General features: G+C 40.9%; 1 protein-coding gene across 1 annotated transcript in view; it reads right to left on the reverse strand.

Moving 5' to 3' along the window:
- The window catches only part of LOC146379200 (stAR-related lipid transfer protein 13-like), a 52,131-nt gene that overhangs the window by 26,166 nt on the left and 3,605 nt on the right, over nt 1–22,360 (reverse strand). The window contains exons 3-5 of the mRNA XM_084940416.1: nt 19,240–19,374; nt 14,780–14,956; nt 11,703–11,733 (exon numbers count right to left, since the gene is read on the reverse strand). Coding sequence (XP_084796542.1) covers nt 11,703–11,733; nt 14,780–14,956; nt 19,240–19,374 — 343 coding nt within the window. The remainder of the gene's footprint in view (nt 1–11,702; nt 11,734–14,779; nt 14,957–19,239; nt 19,375–22,360) is intronic.

A 22,360-nucleotide genomic window follows, 5' to 3' on the forward strand; every position in this document is an offset into this window, starting at 1 on the left:
ACAGGTTAAGAGGTGGGAATTTCAGAGATTCCCATGTCATTCCAGGAATGCCAGACCGAGCGATCAGACCGACCAGGACGCTCCTCGGTTGCCGTCTGCCTGACACCATCGGATGTCCTGTTTGTGGTGTTAAATTGCAGGTCACCCTGAGCGGTCAGCAGAATCCTGAGGTTAGCTGGCTGCCAAATGCTGCTTTACTGGCACAGCTCACCATCTTAGTCGAAGCACTGAGCAAATATTTGGCGACATAATTCCACCCAGAATGTGACTTGTGCAGCTGAAATTGCTCCACATCAAAGACGGTGAAGGTGAAGGTGATGGAGGCTGGAGTCTGGTCTAACTTTCCCTGCTTAAAGGAGGGAAAACGTGTGCATGGGAGGAAAAAAAGAAGAGGGGCAGAACTACTTAAAGATGAGAGAATGCAAAGATAACATTAAATCATTTGCTTTATAATTCCTGTTTTCATTACTTTAATCAAACAAGCAAGTAATATTTTTGCAAAAAGAGGATAAGACAAATGCCGATCTGTCTTTTACATTTAAACATACTCAAAACAGAAAAAGAAAAATGAAAGAGGAGAAGGGAGGGAGGATGCCAGGCAGCCCCCATAGAAATGTAGGTGTGTACTAATGATGCTGAGAATGCTGGGAGGCTATGCGGAGGCAGTGCACCTGTGTGTCATCCAAGAAATTGTGAATTAAATAAAATATATGATGATAATGATGACAGCATGCAAGAAGAATAAGGCTGTGCAGAAGTTAAGCATGTATGTGCTTTTAAAACAAGTAACACATGTCTTGAGGGGAGCCATGAAAAGCACAAACAAGGTTCTTATTTCCAGCTGCAGGCATCTGGAGTAAAGCAAAGCCAGATCCCGCGGCACTACTTGGTTCACAAAAACATAAACATTAACTCTTTCCATTCACACAAAACAAAAAAGTCTAGTGTGCATGTTGCAACAAAGCACAGCTGACAAACTAAAGAGAAGCTGGGTGACGCGGAAAAGCAGCAAGCGTGTGCCGTGGGTCACTTTACAGAGTGCTGCAGGTACAACCAAACCTTTGCTGTCATTAGAGCTAACTAAATAGACGACACTAAACAAAACACTAAACGAGGGAATATATTTTGGAAAAGAAAAATTGAATGAGTCTTACACTTTGTTGCTATTGAAGGCAGTCACAGTGTGCAGCGTGTCCTTAAAAATTATGAATAAACTGGACAAGAGAGGACAAAAGATGTGGTGGGCTAAAATAATCTCCAGCAGATGAACAGTGTCTAAAAATGTCCTTAAGAAACAGTAAATAATCCACCAAAGAGCTGCCCCAGGACCTGAGAGATGTATCCGGATGTTCTGCTGATCCTGCTGTTCACTGAGGTCATTCTTAAGGAAGGGAAACAGGGAGTAAAAGGTGACGTATGCAAAATTACAGAAGAACTGGACTAAAAATCAGTGGCAACAGGTCTTCATGAAGTGATGAATCCAAATTTGAACCTTTTATCTAAAATAACTGAGATTATATATGTATAATACTACAACAGAGGGAGGTACAACAGTGAGTGTCTACACGCATGAGTAAAACACGGTGGAGGCTCTGTCATGGCTTGGGGAACTCATAAATTTAATTTAAAACCTTTACCTTCTAGTTTTAGAGTGGCCCACTGTGTTTGAACACTTATGTACATCTATTAATGCATAGCTGAAACTGGGTAACTAATGAATTATTATTTTTACAAAACAATTAATAAAGAAGAATACTAATAATAATTAACCAAGAAACATGAAATAATTACATACTGTGTTTACAAAAAACCCACATAATAACGCACTTATGAGGTTCTTCTGTGTTGTCTGTGAAGGTTCTCAGTCATCCAGGTCATCGTAGTCAAAGGAGCTTGCAAAGAAAAGCGTCTGGACTTCTTTAAGTTTACTTGAAGACGTTTCACCTCTCATCCGAGAAGCTTCTTCAGTTCTAAGGTCAAATGGTGGAGAGTCCCAGATATAAACCTAGTGGGAGTATCCCCCCACAGAGGGACAAAAGGACCCCCTGATGATCTTCTAATCGCCTGAGCCAAGGTGTGAAACTGGGTGTGGGTCCCAATCAGCCAGAGTTTCGGGTGTGTTCATTGTGAAACCTGGCCCCACCTTATCATGCGAATTCCTGAGGTCAGATGGCCCAGGATGTGAGTGGGCGTTAAGGCGTCTGGGAAGGGATCTCAAAACTGGATTATAGATGGCAGAGAGTTGGTGTCGTAAACCCCCGCCTCTGTTCAAAGATGGTCGCTCACAGTGGACATAGATGGCTTCTTTCACTCCTCTTTCAAACCATCTGTCCTCTCTGTCCAAAATGTGAACATTGGCATCCTCGAAAGAGTGTCCTTTATCCTTAAGATGCAGATGGACTGCTGAGTCTTGTCCTGTGGAGGTGGCTCTTCTGTGTTGTGCCATGCGCTTGTGAAGTGGCTGTTTGGTCTCTCCAATGTAGAGGTCTGGGCATTCCTCGCTGCACTGTACAGCATACACCACATTGTTAAGTCTGTGTTTTGGCGTTTTGTCTTTCGGGTGAACCAGTTTTTGTCTGAGCGTGTTGCTGGGTCTGAAATGCACCGGGATGTCATGCTTGGAGAAAACTCTCCTAAGTTTTTCTGATACACCGGCTACATAGGGGATGACAATGTTGTTGCGTCTGTCCTTCTTATCCTCCCTCGTTGGTGTCTGGTCTTCTTTTCTGTGCCTCTTTGCTGACTTTAAGAACGCCCATTTAGGATAGCCGCACGTTTTGAGTGCTTCCTTTACATGTGTGTGTTCCTTCTTTTTTCCTTCAGGCTTAGAGGGAACATGTTCTGCCCGGTGGTGTAGGGTCCTAATTACTCCAAGTTTGTGTTCCAAAGGGTGATGGGAGTCAAAGAGGAGGTACTGGTCCGTGTGTGTGGGCTTCCGGTAAACTTCGATGTTGAGTTTGCCGTTCTCTTCAATGTGCACAGCGCAGTCCAGGAAAGGCAAACAAGCCTTTCTCTGTGTTGTTTGTATATATCAGTACAATGAGAGTGAAAAACTGGACTCTGACTGCACTTCTCTGAAAACTGCATCCTGGGAGTTGGATCCACAGTCCGTCAGTTTTGGGTTTCACCCCTGTGATGTCGAAGGCTGTGATATGTGGATGCTAAGCTGGTCCGTGAGGTCAACCTCTGCTTTGGGCAGAGAGAACGAGCACCACAGGATCACCGTCTCTCACAGCAGCAGGCAATCAAAACACCAAACCCAACACATTCCAGCTCTCAAACAGCCAATCAAAGCAGCACAACTGATATTTTCTGGACAGACCCTGTATCTGAATTTCTGAACAAATACACAGCAGAGCATGGGCGTCTCCACCAGGGGAGCAATCAGATCTACAAAAAAAAAAAAAAATGTACAGGGATGGTTTGGGAAAGGCTGCTGTCTTCCAGGGGCAGAGGAGGAGGAGGAGGAAGAAGAGGAAGAGAAATCAAGTTTCTCCTGCTTTTTTCCTATCAGGTCATTTAAGGTTGCAAAGATCGTGCAGCCAGTGCCCGTGCATGTACTGATCACAAAGACCACTGCGTCTTTTTTTCCATGCATATGCTTATGTACATAGTCATCTTCTAAGGCCTGCACATTCTTTCCCAGAAACATTTAACCCTGTCGAAGGCTTCGCTCATTCACCGCAATAAAATTACTGTAAAAAGTCAATAGCTGCACACAGAGACTGGGTTAGCGAGTTCAGTCTAATCAATGATTTAACAGATCACATGACCAAAGACCGTGACAAAACCATCTCACCAAACTACTCTCTCAACGTTTCTTTAAATGCTCCATGTCCTCTCAGCTAACATGTACCCTCTATCCATTTCTCCTCCTCTTGCACTAGCTCATTTTTCTTTACCTCATCCCTGCTACTCTCTCCCTGCTCCCTGTCTTCTATTTTCAGCAACACTCAGTCATTCAGGCCAAGCAGCAAAGCTCGCTGGACCCAACAGTTTGAGCTTGAAGAGCATGCATATAACCTCCTTTTTTTCCCCCTGTGTCACTTACAAAGGCTTACCTCATCTGTGTGTGGCAAAAATACTCATTTCAGTCAGTAAATTTAATTGTCATCGTGTCACCTGCAGTGAGTACCAGCAGCCCGCTTGAGTGGAAAACCTTCAGATTAAATGAAACCATTGAACAGATGGCACTGTGTGACCTCGACCTAAATTCCTACCTCATAATATGTGTTTTAGTTATCCATGAGAGCACACACACACACACACACACACACTTACACGCCCACACACAGACACACACACGTAATCATCTTACACTGAATCACAGTTATTCCATATGCTCACATCCTCAGAAAGTATTATGAAGGCTAACTCTTTAGGATTCAGATCACATCTGTTAATGTGCTCAATCTTGGTTGTGTACTTTACCTTTAGCAGCCTAACATGAAATAAAAATACTGCCCTTTACAAGTAACCCAGCCACAGAAAAGGGCGGGTCACAAGCCAGGGCACTCTTAGTACTGGTCACAATGCTGAAAAAATAAGAAGGGTTGCATCAGGAAGGGCACTCAAGGCGTAAAACCTTTGATCAAGAATGAGATTCATTCCCAATGGAAACTATGTGACTGCTGGAGGAACACAAAGAAAGGAGAGACGGAAAGGGAAGAGTGTCAGGGTGAGAGTAGAGACATTAAATTCAGGGACTAAATGTAGGGAGAGGGCTGGCTGATGTGATGGAGAGAATGAAGCTGGATATACCTGTGCATGCAGGAAACAAGAGGAATGAAAGTCAGTATAAGTGAGACAGAACACATGTGTGTGAATGAGCAAGAGGTGTAGTTAGTAAAGGTGGATGAGTTTAAATACCTGGAGTTAACCACCCACAGCAGACACTGCTAAAGAGAGGTGAAGAAAAGAGTGCAGGCTTACAGAATGATAGCAGCAATAGTGAAAGGGCAGGTTTAGATGGTAGTGAGCCCTGATATGATGTATGGTTTGGAGACGGTGGCACTGATGAAAAGGTGGCAGAGTTTAAGGATGAGATTAGAAATGAGTTGTTTTTTTAGATGGTTTAGACATGTGCAGGGAAGAAATAACTGAAATAGTAGGCAAAGGATGTTGAAGATAGATCTGCCAGGCAGGAGGAAAAGAGGAAGAGCACAGCAAGCATTTTTGGATGTAGTGAAGGCGGACATGCACAGGGTTGGTGTGACAGAAGAAGAAACTAGGGATAGAGGCAGATGAGCTGCTGTGGAGACTCCTACGGGGAACAGCCAAAAGAATAAGACAACACTACCATGTACACGTCACTGTTGCTTCTATTTAAGGATACAAGTTTCCACAGAGGTTAATATAAAATGAAATATCCTCAAAGAAAAATAGGCCTTTCTCTTAGTGCTAGCTTTTATGACTGACAAAAGCTGCAGTGTTTAGTATTCAGAACTGATATTGCTGTTTTGACCTTTGACTTTGAAACATCAGAGCGATGCTGTGATTGGCAGGTGCTTCCAGCAACAGCAGACAGTGAACCCTCAGCATGAGTGGAAATAGGTAGTGGGGACAGACAGACAATGGTGGCACTCAGACGAGAACAGAGTTAAACCCAAATAAGACAAAAAAGTCAAATGAGATGTAAAATCTATTTACCAAAAATCTTGAAGATATAAAATTTTCAAGAGAAAAAAAAAGCCTGAGTGAAAATGATTCTTTGAAAAAAAGAAAAAAGAGCCGGAGGAGGGGAAAGTGGGTCAGGAGCACATTCAGAGTGTCTATCCGCACACTCTCCAGTAACAACAACAACTTCCCTTGTCCAGCCTGTGAAGATAAGTCTGTTGATACTGTCCACCTCCTATTCTGGGGACTGGATCACCTACAGGATATGGCTATTACTGTGGCCCACCCGAGGCGTGAGACACAAAGTGATGGTCTTGGCATGTGGACCAAAGGGGAGAGACGATGCAGATGGGAAAAAGAGGAAAGCAGGCTCGAAGGAGACAGAGGAGGAGAGACACAAGGGGGTTTGCAAGCTAAATGGAGAAGACCATGGGGTGCAGACTGTGGCATGGAAGAAGAAGGACCTGGGGCATGACCGGGAGGGGGTCATTGAAGTGCAGCTTATATGCTGATAAGACCTCCTTATTGCCCTCTGTCTCGTTTTAAAGACACTAGCTGTTAAAATAAGCATTTTTTACCTGGAAAATCCTCAAGGACTAACTTCCTTCCTGGAGCCCTCAGTGTTGGGATAGGGTTTCAAGACCACACACAGTAAACACATAAGTTTGCATAAGATAAACATAAAAATATACCGCCAATACTCACACCAAAATATACACAGAAATACACAAGTAGTACAGTCGAATGTTTGAAGCGTTTGTTACAATTAACTACAAGTGTATGATTACGGTGAAAATTTAGACTAATCAGACTGAAACTCGAGTTGCCGTGTCTTCTTCACGTTCGCTATATTTAGTCAGTCTGTTTGTCTAAGACTGGCCGAATGTTTACATAACAGCAGCTGTTATTAATATTTTCACATTATTAATAAATCAAATGGTGTTTTGTGTGTTAAAGGATGTGACAAGCTCACAGAGAGTTATCATCCATCTCAGTTCTGCTCCGCTCTGAGCACTTGTGGAGCATTTTATGCCTTGACCTGCTCGTTGTTTTTTGGTGATTGATTATGACCTGTGGCACAGCTCTGAGGCCTGTGCTATGAAGCAAGTTCAACATACAGAGGATGTCATTCCGTTATCTTGATTCACGTACCCTAAGTAAACCCAGCCTTTCCCTCTGTGTGTTCATATGAGCAGAGAGTCGTTGGCAGCATCTGACCAATCACAATTACCTAAGTGTAATGTGTAAGAGTAAGTGTACTGGCAACCGAGTGGCTGACTTTACAAAGGAGGATGAAACGATATGATGGGCCAATGCCAGGAAAGAAAGTTGGTAAAAATGCCTAATGCCAAAAACTGATCACATATGACACATATCACAGCTCTGTTAGTAAGACAGAATAATCTGAGAATCCGAGAGAATTCCTGGGGAATTTTGGTTTTATATCTATACCCTGGGGTATATTATGCTGCTGGTTCTTGTGCCTGAGTTTCAGTTTTGTACTTTCAGTAATTATTCCTGTTTGGGGTCTTGGTTTCTGTCTTTTAATTCGCAGGCCTTAGCTTGATCATAGCTATCTGGATTCTGCTCAGGTTTAGAGTTTTCAGTTTATTTTACATTCCCTGTGTTTCCCGAATCCTAATGTCAAGTATGTGTGGTGGGTGTTTTTAGGTCTTATTTCCTGTTTTATTTTGATAGTTTCTTCTTCTTCTTTTCTATTTAGTTTTGTTTCTTCTCTCTTGTTTTCCCTGATTAGTGTCTACTGTGTCTCCCAGACGTCTCCACTCTGCCCCAGTCACCCTTCTGTCTATATTTTCTTTCATCTGTATTTCCCATTTGGATGGTTCTCACTGTTTGTTACATTTTCTGTTGTCATTTCTGGACACATTTTAATTAAATAAGTAAAACTAACTGCAAGACTATAAAGTCAGTACTGAATTTAATTGTGGAAACAAAAGAATTTATGTCATTATTTTTGTAGCATAAGTAACCATCTTTGTAGCACTGAAAACCCAGGGCTAACTGTGAACTTACCTGGATAAGACAAAATCTTGCTTTGTAGTGCAGAGGTCTGTATTATAAAGAGAGAAAATAAGAGTATGATAGCACGTCAATTTTAACTTTATTTTATATTTTAATTTTGTGTAATATGGGAATATTTATATATTAGAGCTATTATGCAATATTTGGGAATATATTGTATTATTTAATATTAGTGCTTTAACTTGATTTCTGCTGTTCTTACTGTATTGGGCCAACTGTGATTTCTTCTGGGATTAATAAAGTATTCTGATGCTTAAACAGCAAGAATACCTGTTCACTGAATCAAATTAATTTCTTTTGTTAATCTGTAACAAACTGAAGCAATGTCCATGTCTTCTTGATTAATCTGTAGGAAAGCTTTAATGTGGATACACTTGGATACACTACATGGACACTTTAAAATTTCGGCTGTGACCTTAGAAATAAACAGAAGAACTGAGAGCGCAATTAGTGATTAAATAATTAATTGGAATTAAAATCTTTCTTTTACCAATCTCTGTGCTTAATTACCAGGTTAACGATTTTCTTCAGCATTCCTCTCTGGTTCTTTTGGCAACAGTAGGAAGCACTCATAGGGATCATTTTCTGTACACGAAGAGTCATATGACACGTGTAATACCCTTTTTAGATTGATCAGATGCTGCCAAGACCACCCTTTCATGTAAACGTGCGGGGTAAACCCTGGGTTAACTTAACAAGTTGATAACGAGCTTTGTGTGACTGCTTATCCTGATCACCAATGTTAGGAATTCAGGAATGCAACTGAATCCAGATAATGGAAAGATACCCTGGGTATGTGGAACTCACATCATAGTATAGGGTTCAGGCCTTTGATCATTAGTAGGCATCTTTCTGAACTTTGCTACTCTAACTGTACACTAACTGCTGTGCAGCAAAGAGCCATCAGCAACCAGCTACCTGGTGAACATAGCATTGCTGCCAAGTAGCGGCTGTGGACAAAGTGGCAACATGGAAATGCCAAAAACTAAAGTGGCCACTTGAGCGTGGCTCCGAAGGGTGGATTCAATCGCCTTCAAGACAACAGGGAGTATATTTTTATATAAAGGCTGAAAGTCATGCATTATACCGTTCAAACACCAGTGTCATTAACTGGAAGCTGTCTGCTACGCTTCACCTCAGCTAATTCAAGTCCCTGAACTGGACCTCTCAATGACGGGCGTGGTAGCGGTGCCTTTGGGAGTGTTTTAATGCAATTACCTGGTAAATAATATGGCTTGCTGTGTGGTTAATTGAACTACATCCTGCCCAAGTCTCCAAGTCTGAGCTTTTAGGGTGAAGGAGAGTCTTTTATTTTATATTGAAACATTAAAACAAAAAAAGAAATTCACAGTGGGAGTTTAGAAATTCAACAGAGACAGCAGAGGGCAGAAGGACAGCAGAAAAATGAAAAGGGAGGTGAAGGAGGGAAGAGCAGGAGAGAGCTGGACTACAGCCAAATCCACTTCCAGACTTGTTAAAGCACTGCTGCATATTGCAGCAATATTTACACACACACAAACACACACTGTAGCACACATGCCAAGCAAAAGCTTTATAAGGGACCTCCTACATCAGACTACAAACCTTTAATGTTTGCTGTCGGGTGGGTCTGCACATCACATTAAGTTATAAAGGTTTATTGCAACTTAATTGCTGAGCAAACTTCTACTCATCCAAAACACACAGCAGCAGAATTTTACAGTCAAACTGAAACATGTTTTATGTTAAATAGGATGATTTTTGTCACTTTAACAATAACTACAATTATGTTTTTTAAACATTTGGGCTAAATATCAGCAGAAAATGTGAACCAGAAGCAGGCAGGAGCTGCAGGTTAGCCAGACATTTTTAAAACATATCACAGACCGACAAAAGACACACTTAAAGGGCAGCGGGCCATAGGCTACTCACATCCTCCCTAAGCACCTTTCAATCATGAAAAAATACTGATGGATTATATGTTATGTATAATCCTGGGCTGCAGTGAAAATGGGGAGAATGTGTGTCAGTGTGCATTTTTTAAACCAAGGTCATCTGTAGCTTATCGGCTGTTCTAAAATAGCAGCGCTCTACTTAAATACCTTTGCCAGAGAAGTGACAGTGTGTGGCCTGTCTGAAAAAATGCAAAACCCAAAAAGGGTAATTTCATGAAGTGGACTTTCAACACATAAGAGTTACTGTTATTGATACTAGGTAGAATGAGGTCACTGCTTTGCTTAATAAAGTCCCAGGTCTGCACCTTTCTATCTGTTTTAAGGAGATTAGCTGCTGCAACATTACTTTGTTTGGAATCCATCATCCATTCTCTTCCATTTATCCAATTTACAGTCGTGGGGGAGCCTATCCCAGCTGTCATAGTGCGAGAGGCAAGGTATACCCTGGAGAGGTCACTACTCTGTCGCAGGACTAACACAGAGAGAAACCATTCACACCTACAATTTAGAATCACCAGTTAACCTAACCTAATTAGAACATTTTAATAAGGATAACGCGGTAGATTGACAGATTACTCTGGGAAATGACACTTCGGTTAAACAAAATTATCACAGTTGTCCTCATTTTAAGTTTCTAAGTGGGTTAAGGTGCAGAAACGTGAGCACTGTGCAACATTCAGCGATGCTAATGTAAGACGCCACAGGCACTACGAAGGGAACCTTCAAATGCAAATTAATTTAAGATCAAAAGTGCTTAAATGCCTGTTACTGCATATTCATGTTGAAAGCATAACCTTTGCAGGGATTAAGGTGTTTTTCTCCACAGGCTTGAAAAACGCATGAGTTGCAAGTGCATACCATTCCCTGTGATACGCGGCCACAGATATTCAATAAACCTGTCACAATAAATAAATACACACTGAGGAAAATGACAATAATCTGCAAACAAATAAGGAGAGATCCCTCACAGAACACAGTATGGCTGCCATTAGTTGTGTTTTAAACAAATGCAAAAAATTCCCTGTTTATCTGTCAGAGAGCACAGGGTGAATGTCAGCAATGGGAGCAGAGATATGACTGTAACACACGTATGCTGCCGCTTCGCAGCTCCAACATGGACCACACCGGCAGACAAATGCTGATTGATTCGACAGGATGTCTTCTGTCAAAGAGCCAAAGCGTTTCCTGATATCACAGGAGAAAATAAAAACTCTCGAGTGAGAGAGCGAATGAAGGATGGAAAGCGAAATAACGAATCTAATCTGGACTCCTCCCTCGGCGCGCCACGTCTGTATAAAATTTTTCTTACTTATAAATACATAAACATCCCCGTCACACGCCACTCACAGCATCGCCTCTGACTGCGTTACCTCTGACCTCCCTGCGGCCTCCAAGGATTCATTGCGCACACCAGACGTCTGACTGGATGTAACACATCTGAGACACTCCGAGCGTTACACACACGTACATACAGGTACACACACACGCAGACAAAACACACAAAAGCAAACAATTCCACAGTGCAGCAAATGTGACCCTGTCACCAAGACATCTCCCTAGGTTGCACTTAACTATAGTAGCTGTGACGCCTGTGCATGTCAATCAAAGGACACACACTGTGAGGATAAGAGATACGGACGGGGGCAGAGCTGTGCTCATTAATCATCTACCCAGACCTTTGTATCACAGTTTGTGGGAATGCGATGACCAGAGAGAAACAAAAGAAAATATATTTTTGATTAAAGACCTTTTTTTGTGTGTTTTGTTGACTGAGATGTTAAACCTCTGTTTGTTATCACATAAAAAAATCCACCAAACCACAGCTTCAAAGCAGAGATGGCTTTTGTGTTTTACTATCTATGGCTTTGCACCTAAATATACATGTGTATGCGTGTGCGTGCGTGTGTGTGTGCATTTTCAGCAGAAACAGTATATCATTACGTCTGAGTGGCTGACCTACTGGCTGGAAATCCTGAGGGAGATATTCCCAGAAGCCAGCTTTATCCCAAAGTGGGAATGCAAACAATCCAACAGAAAGGACAGTGAAAGTACACAGCCGCCAACTCACACACACAAGCACACACACTCTTGTTGTAAAAGGTATCGTACCTGCCGAGTCGCTGGTCATCTTTGCAGTAGCCTGGCGTGGAAAAAGAGAAGAGGAAAAAAATAGAAGTTAAGTACAAATGCCGTGTAATGCAGAAATACGTAAGCAGTGCAGAGTAATCTCATTGTTTCCCTCATACACGCTTTTCGTACAGCAGCAGTAGCTACACTGGGAATATGACTCAAATTCCAAATCTGTCTCAAATAAGAGAAACATATTTCATGACTGTTTATGCCATACGATCTCATGAAAACCCACAAAGCCCAGACAGCTTATTTACTAGTATTACCAAAGATTTATTGGGAATTAAAAGGAAAAAGTGTCACATGTGAAGGATATGTGGTACACTCGCTGACATGCCTTTGGTGATTGAGGCAGAGGGCTGTCCGTGAAAAAGCTACTTAAATCATCGTAAATCATTCCATTAAACTTGAGTACAGTGGATAGATTTTAGTCCCTGTGTGATTTTCTGATAGCACAAGTCAGAACAAAAGGTTAGACTCGGATGAGGAGATGAGCATTACACATGCAGTTAGCATCCTTGTTCACAAAAATTTATAAACTGAAAGATTTGGGATCCCAAGAGTCCAATTTCCTCTGTGTGGGAAACTTCATCCTGACACAGACAGTGTGCAACGAATGGAAAACCCCACATCCATGCAAAAAAGCTGAGATTCACTGAACTTCAGTGTGATCATCCTGGGTTTTCCTGAGGTCAAACTATACTGTGTATTACTCAAATCATTATCTCTACTGTCAGTTCACAATTAAAAAGGACAGATGCATAGTAAAAGTGAAGTTTCACATGAAAGCAGTTATTTATATTGTCTAAATTGTCAGTTATGCTTTCAAAATAAAAGCACTTCAATGCTCATTTTAACAAAACAGTCTTGTTTGCTGACAATCATATTATAGATGATTGTCAGCAATGTCTGCTATATATGTAATAATGTAAAAAACATTCTAATTGATCCACAAAGTCAGAAGGTGAGAGTAGCAGTAGATTTTTGTTTAATGTTTCATGCTCGGTACTGAAACAGAAGCGTATAGCAGCCCCTCAATCAGCTCCTACAAGCTTTTTATTTGAATGTTGCTGTTTTAAAGTTCACAGCTGAAAAGTGAACAAAGGAAGGGTGGATCAGCTTATTTTCAGAAAAGCTTTTACAAATAGCTTTGATGCAAATGTGCCTTTGATCTGATCTTGATCTCTTGTGTGTGCGTGTGTGTGTGTGTGTTCGTGTCTGTGTGAGAAAGAAAGAGAGAAAGTTTAGACAGCTGTGCTTTATCAGTCATGGTTAGAAGAAAATAAATCCACGCCTCTGCATCAGTTTGATCCCATGGTCCCTAGAGCGCCCTCTACCTCCATCCAAACACACACACAAACTTTAACCCTAACCATCAAAAGTGAATGCCTAAACGTAACCATAACCTAACTGTAACCCACTAAAACACTAAACACTAAAACCACATTTTGAGCCTCAAAAATGGCTTCAAACTCGTGGGGATGGGCATTTTGTCCCCATAAGGGACTGTTGGTCCCCACAAGTATATTAACATTCCAATTTTTGGTCCCCACAAACATATGTGCAGACAAACATATACACAACTAAAAATTGACCTGCATACAGACCAAAGAGTTGTATCAGGGCTGAATGCATCTCTTAAGTCCTGCATCAGGTATTTGCTAGATTTTTTTCTGTCCAGTTTCACAGTTATTTTAAAAATCACATTGAACTCCATGCTAAGATACAGTAGGTTTTCAGCTAATGTCTGTTTGGGATTCACCTTGTTGATAACAAAATGCTATTTTATGTCTGTCAGACTGTGCAATCCTTGGTATTTTTTTGTACAGCCAACTAAAGAAACTGGAACAAAAAACGTGTTTTTGCAACAGTCTGCTAGTAACAAAGCACCTAAACATATAATTTCAAATAGATTGTTTGCTGAGTTGTAAGGAGACACAACACTGGCTCATCTCTTGAGTTAGAAGCCTTATTTATGCTTGAATGGTTCGTATCATTCCTCTGAACATGCTCAGGCAGATGGACTGGACTGAAAATGAGTGAAAAACATCCAAAGAAAACCTTTGAAAGCCCTTCAGTAAGACTGGAAAACAATTTATCAAGTCCTCTTTAAAAAACTACAAGAAAGTGTGTCTCCTTGGAAGCAAAATATAAAGAAACATGGAGAGCCTCAAGACTTTTTAAAAGGACTGCAGACATCATTCTTTAAAAAAAACTATATTTCAATAACAAAAATGTATGGGGAGCTTGTGGACTATAACTCCCCCTTTCCTTATTTCTGGCCTCCACTCATTGGTGGATGAGCAGTGGTGTATTTGTGATAGATTGTGTTGCTGCTGCAGCGCTGACAGAGAAAACAGTGACCTTGCATACTGCCGGATGGAGCGGAGCTGTCTCCTAATTTGACTTTCGCCTTATTTACACAACAGCAGGGGTAATGCAGACTAGACAGAGGCCCAGAAAAAGGCAGGGGATAAATCCTGACTAGTAGTCAAAACACTAAACAAGCAGACGCATTCCTTAAAAGCTCTGCCTAGAAATTCCCAATATTAGACATAAAATACAACAGGAAGTGCAAAGATTGTTCACAATTACACATCGCAGCCTAAAGGTTTTACTCAGTTGGTGTTACAAATTGAAAACATTTCCCGAAATAACTGACCTCAGCTGAATCAGACAGACTATATATCTGCAGAGCCGGTCTACAGGATCATCTTTTGTGTGTTTATCAAAAAAGTAACTAAAAGATTCTAGGTTTGCATTAATTTAATCAAAGTGAGACATCTTATCACCTTGTGTCTGAGGATGTAATGTATTAATCTGTAATCAAACTGAGCAAAATGGGCTTTTTCATGTTGAAGACTGCAGCTTTTTGACTGCAGCTCATATCCTTCCAAACACCTTCCTGTTACCTCGTCTACAGTATTAATGATTATCAGGAACACTGCACTCATTTTAATCCACTGACTTCACAGCAAAGACTCATTCAGTTAGACAAGCAGATGTGTCACTCTCACCTCACAAACTCACACACATAGAAACACAGCCTAACTCACCCTAGCCCGGCGGGCCTGCAGGTGTATAGGGGATGAGAGGGACGAGCGCGTCAGTGGTCTGCTGCGGGCCAAAGGTCGTGAGCGGTGCCTGGACAGTGGCTCAGATTTGTCTGGAAATCTTGAGGTTCCCTGATCCTGATTTACTCGGCTTACCATCCTGTCTACAGCCACAGAACCCTGGGAGGACCAAAGGGAAGAAAAACAGTGAGATGGAGCAGCATGAGACTTAAAGCCAGCTGAAGGTTCAGTGTCACAGCAGCAGCTGAAGAAAAATCCAACCACAAATTCAGCTCACTCGTCATCAGAACACAAAATGTTTTCAAAGCTTTTAAAGGACATACATGATTTTATTTAGCATTATATTTAGATTTTATTTTGACAATAAGAGATAAAAATAAATAAATAAATAAATGTTGACAATTAAGAATTAAAATTATAAGGAAGAACAGAAGAAATTAAGTCAAAACATGTTTCATAACCAATGGTAATCCCTGATTTCTGAAATTTTTTTATGGCATGGTGAACAACGAAATCTTAATTCCTCATGACAAATGCCAGTTTAAATAACATAACTCTAATTTTCTTTATAGAAAGTTTCCGTGTAGTTGTGTCCCCTTCAATTTCTTACCCCAGTCCCTGTCCTCATGTCACCTGTCTCTTCAGCAGCTCTCTGGTTTCTGTGGAGTATTTCGTGGAGCTGGTGTTGGTGGTGTGTGATGAAAGATATAAGACACTGGTAATGATATATCTGCCCTTCTCTTATTCTGAAAAATCCCCCTTTATGCCATAAGTATCTCCGCTCAGTGACAACACTGGAAAGTCCAGCTTGACCTGATTGCTCAACTACTGTACCCAGCAGTGGGAAGACCCGCCGTCATGCTTCCCGCTCTTCCCTCCTGTCCATCGCTGAGCTGATAACAGGGATGTGTGTGCAAATGTGAGCGTGTGTGACTGAAGCAGGGATGGCATTTGCGTCTGTAAACGGCATGCTGATTTCCCCACCAAGATTTCCATCTACAAGTGCATGGATAGAGAGCCACATTTTGTCTTTATTACAGCACACAAGGCTTGTCTGTGCAGAAAATTCCCCCTCTGACCTTGCAGAGCATTGCCATCATAGAGATGGCATGATGCTGTTGCTAGTTTTATATAACTGTGTGGTCAAAGTTACATAAAAACATCAGGGACACCGTGTCCCCAAAACTAATCTTTAATTTTAATTGTGTTACTCTTACGTAAAAAGGTTTGTTTGACTTTGATATTTCGGTTCTTTCTATGAACTAGCGAGGCACTGAGGATATTACCACAGTGCACACCTCTTCATTACACAAAAGCAGCTCTAGCAGCTCTGTACAGTGCAGCATGAAGCATGAAAATTAGTTCACTGGAAGGTTTCTGTCACAATTCCTCCTGAGGTGCACTTAAATGTGCCCTGAGATTCACTGTAATTCGTTCATTTCACTAAAAGGCATAAATATGGACCTCATGGCTGCATTAGATGAAAGTCACTCAGTCATGTTGACTATGTGAGAACCCAACAACATCCCTAACCGCCCTATCAAAATGTCACAGTGATCAATTTAATAGTTGAGATATTACAGTCGGGATCCAAATGCTTGACTGGGACCATCACCCATATGAGCTGTGATTCTATGACTATCATGACAAAAGGAAGGACACAAATAACAACTTTTTACACCGACATAGCTAACGCAATTCTGGAAAGTGTAATGAGCATGTAGGGTACTTCATGATTGCAGGATAGTGTCTGAGGAAAGAATGAAAGAGAATATTGTTTGGAGCACTGAACTCACTAGTTTTTCTATATTGAGCACATGACCTTAAACTTTGGGCCAACTCAAAGGCAAGACTGATGAAGAGTGTTGTTTAGAGGAATAATGTGGCAGTATATACAAGGAACCTTTGATATTTAGCTGGATATTGCATATTTTTAACTCATATAAATACCTCTGTTGTGCTCCAAAACAAGGATGACCTTTTTGCTATAAAAAAAGAAGAAGAAAGAAATAGATTGCAAGTCATTGGGTTTAGTGACTCTATAAATGAGATTCTGTGCTTCTTCCACCATAAGACGGCTACTTGTATTCAAAATGCTGCTGTCACCGAAAATAAAAGTGTGTTTAAGTGCTCCACAGAGAATGTGGCACATAAAGCTAAAAACGGAGAGATACTGTAAACGCGCTTTATTGCTGTTTCCAGACAGTTTGGATGAGATTAGCGCGATTAAATACCACCATTTTATTACATTCCTGAAGTTCTGTGCTGCTGGTTAAAGAGCTTTTGAGGTTACCAGATTTACACTTGGTAAGCGTAATGAGGCAGCTGGAATGCTGTGTGAGAGCAGAGCAGCACAGCACACGAGCCATCCGCAGACCGTGTTCCTCTTCCAAAAACTATGTTAAATACACCTGTAAAATAACAGCAAGCCGAAATGACGAGCTCAGCTCCTGTAATCTGCTTTCTGGAGACACGGCGCTTTATCCAGGTGGATGCCAAATGAGTCAAGATCTGTTTGATTTGTGAAATGCCTTAATGATGGAAAAACAACAGGCTTGGAGAACATCCAAACTAATATTCTTAGCTATGCTGCCTTGTTAAACGAAAGGTGGGTAGCTTAACAGGGGGGAGGAGATAGAAAACTGAGGCCTGTCTAACATGTGTGAATGGTACATTCTGTGTTGATGTCTGTGTTGATGATGAATATACGCAGTCGGTAAAATGTCGCTAAAGCTTTGTTTAAAAAAGCAATCATTTTTGCTATAACCAAAGCAGTGGCCCACACAATACTCAATTTAATATTTCACTTAGAATTCAAACTTTGTGCAGCAAATCAACCAGTGAAAAAAAAAATCAGCTTATCTGATACAACAAATTTGTCTTGAGTGGTCATTACTGAGTTTTATCATTGATTTACCCGCTGACTTTGAGTGAGAGGCAGTTTCCAATCTGGATGATATTGGCAGTCCAACAAAGGGCTGAGAGAGAGATATAACTGTTCATGTTCTTCACACTCATCCATTTATAATTAAAAATCACTGGTAAACACATACATGTGTTCAGTCTGTGAGGAGGAAACCAAAACAAGACAAGATGCCTCCGTCACCACGCTGCACAAACTGTGCTACAAAAACTAACAACTCATGCCTGTGGTGTTAAAACGTCTCTTTCCTCTTGACTTGGTGACTGCACTGAATACCACAGTATTGTGCAAAAAAGTCTTTAACCACATGTCATTTCTTTATATTTTTCCCTGCAGGACGTCTTTATCATCATATCATTTGTCTTGAGCAATAGCGCTCCAGGTTTTCTGAAGGTCTTGCGTTTCCTTTTTTTTGCTCATTTTCAGTTCAGTTCTTATACTTGAATGTTTGTTAAGCCACTTAACAATGACCTGTGACTGATTCGAGTGTAAAAAAAAAAAAAAAAACAAAGCGCCAAACTCAGTTTAAATTTTATCTTCTGGCGCTCTATTACTAGCAGCCTGTTGCAAAAACACAATATTATGTTATGGTCATATGTAGTGATAAACCCAAATGTGGAATTTTTGACTCAAATTGTTGACTTCATGCATGTTTAATATGTGTTATGTCCAGTATGTATGTATAATGCATATGAAGGTCAGGAGAGATGTACAACAGTGAGTGTCTACAGACATCTGAGGCTCAGGCTGCAATTCAGTCAGTAGTGTTGGAGATAAAAATTGATGGAATTAGGCTCATGGGAACATTCAGACTTTAATGGCTCACCATTAAATACCACAGAAAAAAAGGCAGCCAATATCCAGAAAAGAGCTTTGAATGCCCTTCAGGAATCCTGGAGAACTATCCGTGAAGACACAAGCAATAAATTACAGGAAAGCTGCCTGAGAGATGTCTTCCTATACTGAGGAATAATGGTTCATACAAACACTGACTCTCAAACTTGTTAGAATTGTACAGTTATCCTTATATACTGTATTTCTGTTTTTCTATGCACACTTTTTAATAAATCACCTGTTTCCCATTTTATAAGCAAAACATATAGAAATGAGGGGTGACTCATGACTTTTGCATATGCTGTAGTTTTAATATTGATAAATTTCCTCATTTAATACCTCCTGAACAGAGAATCTCTCCAGGTTTAATGTCTTCTCTTCATCAGCAGAATGCATTCAGTTGCAATCTCAACTTGAATGCGTGCATAAAAAACCTGCGTAAATCAGTGAACTTCTACATTTTACAAGCCTCACTGTCTAAATTTCTCTAAGTGATGCACAGCATACTTGCTACATGTGAATGTGCATTAAGAATGTCTCACTTCACCTTTATGTTCCTTCAGCTTTAAGTCTGTGAGTTTCTTTTTAATCACCAAGTATAATTTTCATTCATTCAAAGCATTCTGAGATGTTACTTTTTAAAGCCTGGTGTGAATAAACATAACATTACTTGTACTTGACTCACTGTGGTGCTCTGCTGCTCCTCATCAGCACTGGCCTCGTTTGAGTAGGAGGAAATTGCGCCTTGGACTTCTTGGATGCCCTCATTGAGGTGGTCCAACTTTTTCATCAGCAGGGTCATGGAGTCACATGCAGAAGCCTGAACATACAGTTAAAAAAACAACAAAAAAAACAAATGCAGGCAAATATTTCTCAAGGGCAAGCTCTGGGGATAATCTTACACTACGCCTTTCGTGTATGCTGAACCTAAAACCATATACTCCTCTTCCTCATTCTTCTACTCCACCTTTCACTCCCTATAGGGCTCCTTAGAGATGAACATTGGGCTTTTTCAGCCTAACTAAGGGTAGACTTTGCAGTCTAATCATGTCTCAGTGTGATTTTTGTAGAGCAGATACATTTTTGTCAAGTCAATGTCAAAGACTGTCGCCTGTAAGGAGTAAGCTTTGCTTCATATCACAGCAGCACTGCATGTTATGTAAATGTGTAGTATCTCTCCAGGCCAATAGTCATGCACTACACCCTCAATTTCCCTCGCTTTCCTTCTACACCCATTGGTCACGGGCTCTGACTGAGACACTTGTTCACTCGCCTTCCAGGAAATGAACAAACTGCTTTGTTTCGGGGCTCTGCTGCCAACCCCAGAGTCCCAGGGGCTGATAGTAGCACATAGGGCCCCTTTGAGGAGCTTGAAATCCAAAAACAGCCCCCTCGCTCACACACACACATGCATAGCTATACACAAGCATGCGCTCACCCACCCACTTACGGACACAAACACACCCTTCTGTCCACTCCCTTTCCCAAAGCCATCGTGTTGACCAGTTTGAAAAATATCAGCAATAAGGGCTTTGGCAGCAAAGTCGTTTCCTGCACGTTACGGCCCCCACATCTCCAGATTCCTACACACGGGAACACAGAAGGGTTTCTATCACCGGGGTGCTATTTTTACCCTCACTGTGGGTGACAGAGTGACGGGAGAACACATCCAGTGGAGGCTTTTCAATGGCACAAGTGACTGCAGACACAAGCATGTGAATGAGAACACAAATGCACACCATAGCATACACAAGCACAGACACAGACAGAGTGCTCTCAAAGCTCATGAAATGTTAATATACTTCTCTCTGAGGGATCAGAGAAGATAGAGCTTTTAATGCATCCTGACATATTTGCTAAAAGACCTTTTCATTATATGGAGAGGCTAAGATGCCTGTTATTTTGATATAGTTTTTTTCCTGCAGCTTTATCATTGATAAATACTGATATATACAGTCTGTTTGCCTGTTGTACTTACATGTTTTATCATCAAACAAATTTTTATATCAGACAAAGTAACCCAAGGAAATACAAAATGATGATTTAATTTATTAAGGGTTATCACACCCTTGCGCCCTCTTGTTAAATCATAATTTAACTCTGATTAACCACATTTTTTTTGGCAAGCTGAGTTTGATTTCAGTAGACGCACCCAAGCCCGATTACTTCCAGACCTGCTGAATCAAGGAATCACTTAAATAGACCCCGTCTGACAATGTGAGGTAGACTAACAGATAAAGAAAAATCAACACATCATGCCACAATCTAAAGAAACAGCTGAGAAACAAAGTCGACATCTGTCAGTTTGATAAGGGTTACAGAGACACTTCAAAGGCTTTGGGTATCCACTCAACCACAGTGAGCCATTATCCACAAATGGAGGAAACTTGGAACACCTTCCCAGGAGTGGCCGACCTGCCAAAATTACTCCAGAAGGGCACTGACGACTCATCCAGGAAGTCGTGAGAGAACCCAGAAGAAGATTTAAAGAACTGCAGGCCTCACTTGCCTCAGTTAAAGTTAGAGTTCACGATTCAACAATAATGTTGAATGTCAACGTAGACACAAGTCAAAAGACTGGGACTGGTTAGAAGACTCATTTCACATTTGCCAAAAAACATCTCAATGATCCCCAAGACTTTTGAGAAAATATTCTGTGGACTGATGAGACAAACCTCAAACTTTTGGAGGGTTTGTGTCCTGTGACATCTGCATAAACTAACACAGCATCACACCAGCAGTCAAACATGGTAATGTAGTGTGATGGTCTGGGGCTGCTTTGCTGGACATGGAAGACTTCCTGTAATTGTTGGATCCATGAATTCTCCTCTCTAACATTAGTAGAGAGCATTAGTTTGTGCCTTCAAGCTGAAGCACACTCCAGTTCTGAAGCAGGACAATAATCCAAAACACACCAGCAAGTCCACATCTGAATGGCTCAAAAAAAAATCTAAAATGAATGTTTATGGGGTGGCCTCATACAGGTCTGGAGTCATATTAGTTGAGGTGCTTTGCTATGAGCTTAAACTGGTCATTCACGCTGGAAAACCCTCTAATGTGGATGAAATAAAACAATTCTGCAAAGAAGAGTGGGTTAAAATTCCCCCACAGTGATGTGAAAGACTCATTTCCACTTATGACAAACAGTTTTAACATTTCAGCTCTTGATGCCAAAAATGATACAAACAGTAACTACTTTTTTACAAAATGGCCAGATAGCTTTGGGTAGCTTTTTCCCCTTAATAAATGAAATCAAATAGCAAATACTATTTTCTCTTTTTACTTCACGCAGCTGAATATTATCTTGTAAGTGAACCTAATAAAAACATGGCTTAAGTCTTGTCCAATACTCTTTAAAGGGTATCTAGACTTGGTCTAAATGTCAGCCCAGACAAAGGGTAAAGTACTAGCTGGCCTAACTGTAATTCCCTTATAGTACTTTATCTTCTTTCATTATCCCAAACACAATTAACCAGATTGTAACTTGAATTAGAGATGGGAAGTCTCCAATAATGCTTTTGCTTTCTTAAGTATTAGGTGTACTTTGCCATTTGTAAGCACTGGTAGTAGAGGTGCAAAGTAATTCTACAATATTCATCCAAATTCAGAAAACTACAGATATTAAGGGTTATCTCAGGCGAAATAATACTCACACAGACACAAATTCACGAAAGTGAAGTCATATCGTTATCTGTAAAAACACAGATTTATTTTTCTCAAGTGTCGGGGCATGACAGCAGGCTGCCAGAGACTAACGACAAATCTGTGGCAACGATTAATACACCTTCACATCTGAGCTATTAATA

This window comes from Perissodus microlepis, chromosome 10 (genome assembly GCF_051167445.1).
Source record: "Perissodus microlepis isolate ML-2025 ecotype Zambia chromosome 10, ASM5116744v1, whole genome shotgun sequence".
Lineage (NCBI taxonomy): Eukaryota > Metazoa > Chordata > Actinopteri > Cichliformes > Cichlidae > Perissodus > Perissodus microlepis.